General features: G+C 37.6%; 1 protein-coding gene across 1 annotated transcript; it reads right to left on the bottom strand.

The window, feature by feature from the left end:
- Positions 1-357: 357 nt before the first annotated feature.
- On the bottom strand, positions 358-2,055 carry LOC132065996 (uncharacterized). The gene is made up of 2 exons (XM_059459405.1): positions 1,229-2,055; positions 358-1,123 (listed from the first exon to the last, which is right to left on the bottom strand). The coding sequence occupies exons 1-2, from the start codon at positions 2,053-2,055 to the stop codon at positions 358-360; spliced, it is 1,593 nt and encodes a 530-aa protein (XP_059315388.1).
- Between the last annotated feature and the right edge of the window lie 4,270 nt (positions 2,056-6,325).

The raw sequence follows: 6,325 nt of genomic DNA on the forward strand, positions 1-6,325 counted from the left end.
CTTCAACACTTAACTCATTTGAAACTTTGCTGAACATATAAAAAGAACTTTTCCTCTTGTTTATCAGCTATCCAGATATTTTCTCATATTCTTAAAGAGTATCCATGATCATCTGTAATGAGTAGTTGTCTGCTGCAGAAAAGATGATTGTATCATCTGCATATGCCAGATGATTCAGCTCAGCACTCCACTTTGGTATCCCATAACCAACAAAACCGAGTCGATCAAACAAAGAGTTTAATGCTCTTGTAACCTGGCGCGGCTATAATGAAAAAGAGCGGAGAGAGTGGATCCCCGCTTGACACCTCTTGTAGAATGAAAGAAACCATGTGCCTGACCATTTAGAAGTACAGAATACTAATTATTTGCCAACAGCCTCCATATAAGATCAATGAAAGCTCCAGAAAATCCCATCTTCTTCATCACCTTACATAGATATAACCATGAGACCCTGTCATATGCTTTTGTCATATCCAACTTAATTATAACATTTGCTGGTTTTCCTCTTTTCCTTATATCAGTTACAATTTCTTGTGTCAACAATACATTCTCAATTATATTCCTGCCCTTGACAAAGCCTGATTGATTTGGAGATATCACCCTTGTAGGTAGCTTGTCCAATCTGTCATGAACTACTCTTGATATGACCTTATTGATAAAGTTGCTAAGACTTATAGGTCTCATATCAGAGAAAGATTCAACAACATTCTTCTTTGGCAACAAAACTAGATTAGTGTGAGTGATTGACTTGGGAAGAGTCTGTCCTTCAAAGAAAGCTTTAACAACACTAAATACATCAGCCTTGATCACCTCCCAACACTTCTGATAAAAGATCCCAGAAAAGCCATCAGGGCCACAAGTACTATCCCCATTTAATTCAAACACTGCCTTCTGTACTTTCTCCATAGTAGGTTGTTCAGCAAGTAGCATATTATCCTCATCTCTAATCAGTTCAGGAATACGATTAAGAATTGGAGAGTCTTCACTAACCTCCTCATGAGTAAATTGCTTATGAAAGAAATTAACAGCTTCACCAGCAACTCTATCAGCATCCTCTAGCCAATTTCCAGAAGCATCCTGAATCCTCTTAATCTGGATTCTTTTCCTTCTCCCTTTTACTAGACTATGGAAATATCTTGTGTTTTTATCACCATCTGAGAAACAGATCCCGTCTGACTTTTTGCCTCCGAGAATTCTTCCTCATAGTGAAGATACGAGTTTAAGTTACGCTTGGGCCCTTTGCATGACCATTCTATTTTCTTCAAATGGGTTCTCCTCAAACAAGTGCTCTTTAATCTTAACTATATTCTCTCTGATGACTAGTTGTTTAAAAATGTCCCCAAAAGTAGCCTTACTCCATGTACTTAAAGCAACTTTCAGTTTCTTCATCTTGAGTTTAAAGGAAAGAAAAACATCATCAGATAAGTCTGCTTCCCATTGCTGCCTAATAAAATCAAGAAAAGTATCATGCTCCACCCAGAATTTGAGAAATCTAAATGGTTTGATAAAATTCTCCACTTGTTCTTCACAAGATATAAGTAATGGTGTATGATCAGAACCAGTCCTTGACAAATGTTCCATTTCAAGCTGTCCAAACCAACTCTGGAATGTATCATTATGCACAACTCTATCCAACCTCTTAAAAATACAGTCATTAGAAGCCCTACCATTCCACCAAGTGAAAGGACTCCCTTTGAAAGGCATCTCATGCAGCTCACAAGAATTCAGACAAAAGGTAAAATCTTCATATTCTTGTGGAAAAACTGGTAAACCTCCTATTTTCTCTTCTTCATTCAGTATAACATTGAAATCTCCACCAATCAGCCAAGGAGATGTCATGTTACCAGACAAGAAGTATAAACTATCCCATAACTGCAATCTCTCCACTTTTGAACATTTAGCATAGACCATTGTAACCACCATATCTCTATTCCATTCTTGAAACTTCAGCTTTACAGTAATGGATTGTTCAGTATCCAAAAGTAACTCAACCTCTACATTATGTTGAACAAAAAACCAAATTTTACCATTACAGTTGAAATTAGCATAAGGCATTCCAATTCTCCTTCTATATTTTTGAATCTCTGCCTCTCGATCTTTGAAAAGGTTCCATCAGAGCCACCAAAAAGAACTTGTGATGCCTATTTAACATTTGAACTCTATGAAATGCTTGTTGTGACTTCACTGATCTTATGTTCCAAAATAAGGATTTGACAATCATTTAACAGATTTCTTAGAGTTATTCCTTGTTGAGTACCTCACTGTTTGTGGAACATCCGCAGAATTTAGCTTTCTTCCTTTTCTTGGCCCTTTGATTTGTGATTTTGGAGATAAACACCTTCTATGCACATCTGTTGAAGATTCATGTCAATAGCAGCACCATCATCATCTTCTGTCTTATTTTTAACCAAAGTCAACTTTTCTTTTTCATCCTGTAGATTATGAGAAACTACATCATGCAAAGCCCTATTAGGTGACATCCTTACAGTAACTTTTAGAGGCTGAGCATCCTTCACATCAGGAATAATAGACAAAGCTAAATTCTTTTCTTCTGCATCTGCACCTTTTTCAGGATAATAACCAACCAACTGCAAGTTACTACTAGAATTGTCTACTTCCTCATTAGAAATCTCTTCAGTCTCCCTATCTGCATCAACCTGTATGCTCATATCACCATCACTGTCATCATTCATGCTTACATTTGTTAATAAACCTTGAGAGACCTGTTCTTTGTCCAAAGAAGATTCCATTTTGCTATCATTCTCAAGCATGTTATCAGAATCAACACTCTTGTTATCAGGAATCATCTCTGATCCCATGACAACATCCTCTTCTTTATCTAGGACCTTACCTTGATCTATTTCCTTTTGTTCACCTTGGGTTGAATCAGCATGATCATCCATAACTTTCAAAGTATCAGTTACACTTTTTGGCTTAGCCTCCAGATCATAAGATTGCATGTCTTTTCTTTGCACCAACACCTGAAGAGAATTGACTATATCTTCATGCCTTTCAACACTGATAAGCTCCACTTCTGCACTTTTATCATAGTCATTTGAGACCATTTGACTTTGTGAATCCTCAAACTTGTTCTGCACTTTAACATTTGATTTCTTTTCTGAATCCTCCTTCATTAATAAATTTTGATTCTGATCACCAAGCCTTCTTTGCTCTTCAGAGATAATTAACACCTGCTCCTGGTCTTCATCTGTATTGTTATTTACCACTTCTACATCAAGATCATCTCCATTATTCTGGTTTTGTAACACCTCAAACTTGTTTTGAACCATCACCTTTGTATCTTTAATCTCAGTTGGGGTGATCTGTGACAACTTTGACTGTAAGTTATCCTGTTTAGCACTCGAGAAATCCCTATTATCTTTAACAACATTCCAATTCCCAGGATCACCAAGTAGTTTCCCACTGGCCAATCTCCTAGCATTAAATCTCCTCCTATTCTGAAAAAAATGATTCCTTTGATGATGTGCATCAACTGATTTACCAGTTGTTACCCCATCATGTTTCACCTCATCAATCACAATAGCCTTCCCTTTGTTAACAGACTCATTTTCCACTTTCTCAGGCTCATTCACTACATGTTCATCTTCCTTCTCCTTGTCCTCCTCAAATATTGCTAGTTCTGGATGAAGTCTCCTGCATTCAGCCTCATTATGCCCTTGTAACTTGCATGCTTTACAATATTTTGGAAGATAATCATACTGTATCTTCACTTTTTCAACTCTAACCTCCTTAGAGTCCTCATATTCAATTTCCATATTAACAAAATCAGGTAGATCTGCCAGTAGGTCTATAAGCACTTTGACTTTTGCACAACTTGGCCTTGTGCGATTAACAGTGGCAAGATCCACGTGAAGAGGTATACCAACAGCAGATGCCAGTGAAAATAATGCCTCCTTGACAAAGAAAGTAGGCAACAAGTATGGAAAAGAGATCCAAGAAATAACCTTTGATGTTTCTTGATCAACTTTAAACTTAGAATCATATATCAATGGTCTCATTTGGTATGAGTATCCATCTCTAGATTGTAAGTAATACACACCTTTTGAACAAAGATTAACAAAGTCCTCCTTTGTTGAAAGTCTAATAAGCACATGTCTATCACGAAACAAGCCAATGGTGCACTTCCCTTTCATCCCACATTGAGCAGGATGATAGATCTTAGTTCCTCCAATGATGGCCATCCATATGAAAATTTTCGAACGACTGCATGCTTCAAATCTTCCAATTGCTCCATCTGATCCACTTCCCTCTCAGTCCATCGCAATACATGAACACCATTGCGGTATTCCACCTTTTTAACAGAGAGTTTGGACGTACCATTTTGCATGAGATTAGGGTTTTGTGGCTGAAGTATGTGTCTATAATCCATCTTAGATGTTGTAGGTTCATTATGGGAGTCTTTCATAGTTATAGTAGGTGTAAGGGTAGATGTCGAGGTCTGGCCAGCCACCAGAGATGACTGACCAGTGGCCACGACGGCCATACTGTCGGCGGTAAAGGTTTAGAATTTAGGGTTTTGCATGGAACTAGGGTTTACGTTGAGAGCTTTTTCGGGCCCAACAGACCCTCTCCAAACAATAAGGATTCCAATAACATATATGAGTTTTTACAAGTAATGTAAATACAAATATAACAAACTCAAGAATGATAAAAGTGGAGAATAAATAAAAAGGAGGGGCAGGTTAGGGGCGTACCAAGCCCTTAGTTGGCCATTTTCACCCATAGCTGGGCATTATGTGTATATTTATAATAATAGCTTCCCTTTCTCATTGGACTCGATCATATTGCAAAAGAATTTCCTGTTAGGCCTTGGCCCAACCAGTGGGTTTTGACTCGGCCCGAATGGCCATGCGATGAAGAAGAGGAAAAAGAAAAAGGACCCGGTTAGAAAAAATACTACTGATCTTATCAAATGTGTATATATATATATATATATACATGCACACACTCACATGTGCACCACTGGGCTTTGACAACCCAAGATAAAATACAGAAGCAAAGTGATCGAGTCCTTTTCCCACCTTGGGTTTTCTGAAAGCTGGGCTATTCTTTACTGAATCCAGATTGGGCTTGGCCCATTTACCTCCTTACAATAAAGCTAAGTCAAAGTTAAGTCCTAATGAGATCCTTCCTATTTCTTTACCCACTTAATAGACATGCCCTATATGTTACTACCTGTTTTATCCCTAACACAATATACCCAGGATATACACATCATGATGTGTTTATCAGATGTATATCAGGTGTATATCAAATGTATACCTTCTTCTTTATTAATGACCTGGGGTATATTCTATGTATACTAAGCCTCAGAACAGGTTCTAAGTCCCATACTTACATTTAGCAAATCAAAGTTATCACCTTCAAACCAAACTAAGCTCAAACCCAACCCAACTAAACTAGATATAGGCCAGGCTATTCACATAGATTCAATATCAAATTCAGGCCTTTGGAAACTCTTATGACTAATGCAAGGATGAGTAAATGAATCAGCTTAACTACTTATATTCTTAACCAGATAGGGAAGATGTGTTCACAACAGGGAAGGGACAAGGAGAAGAATTGATCATACCAATCAAGACATTCAAAATGCAAAGCACAGGGACTATAGTTTAAACATGGCTGGGCAAAGCATAAATGAGCCCAAATATTCAGAGATGGCACATGAGCAGTCTTTAAGCCTTAGTTCAGTTTGATAAAATGAGAGAAATGCACAAATAGGCACACAGAACTTGCATACACTATAACTCAGATAATAGGGAGAGAGACAGAGAACAATTATGCTATTAAAGAAAAGATTCAAGTAGTTCTAATGATCTTAATGGTTCAACTTTCATGACTTAGAACTCCTTTCTAGTCAAATATATCCCTTTTTGTGTCTAAACCAATCAGTTATACACATAGATTCATTTTTTAGTTTCAGTAGATCATTGTGACAAAATAGCTTTGATTTTAACCTAAGACCCCCTTGGCCTAATGATAGGACTTGTAGGATCATGAGGTGTTTTCTCAGTAAACAAGCACCCCCATGGACTTACAGAAATGCCATGGTGTCCTTTATATAGAGAAAAGGTGTTGTGAACCAAGCAAGGCTTGATTCCCCTTGATCCTCTCCCAGGGCACCTTTTAAAAAGGCTCTTCTGTGCCATGGAGTCTTTAGCTTACTCATAAACCCTTGTGACTACAAAGATCCTATCATTAAAACCATTGCCTATCTCATGTTTAGACAGTATAGATGCAGATGGCTAGCTTATCCGGTTTGCCATTAGATTATCATTACTGAATTACCACAATCCTACTTTTG

Source organism: Lycium ferocissimum, chromosome 8 (genome assembly GCF_029784015.1).
Source record: "Lycium ferocissimum isolate CSIRO_LF1 chromosome 8, AGI_CSIRO_Lferr_CH_V1, whole genome shotgun sequence".
In the NCBI taxonomy this organism is placed as follows: Eukaryota; Viridiplantae; Streptophyta; class Magnoliopsida; order Solanales; family Solanaceae; genus Lycium; species Lycium ferocissimum.

Bases quoted from the DNA above. Each gene is read 5' to 3' on its own strand.
- LOC132065996 (XM_059459405.1), bottom strand. From the start codon at position 2,055: ATGCCTTATGCTAATTTCAACTGTAATGGTAAAATTTGGTTTTTTGTT. The intron at 1,124-1,228 runs GTAACTTAAACT...ATATTTCCATAG, and splicing joins GTCATGCAAAGGGCCCAAGC to TCTAGTAAAAGGGAGAAGGA.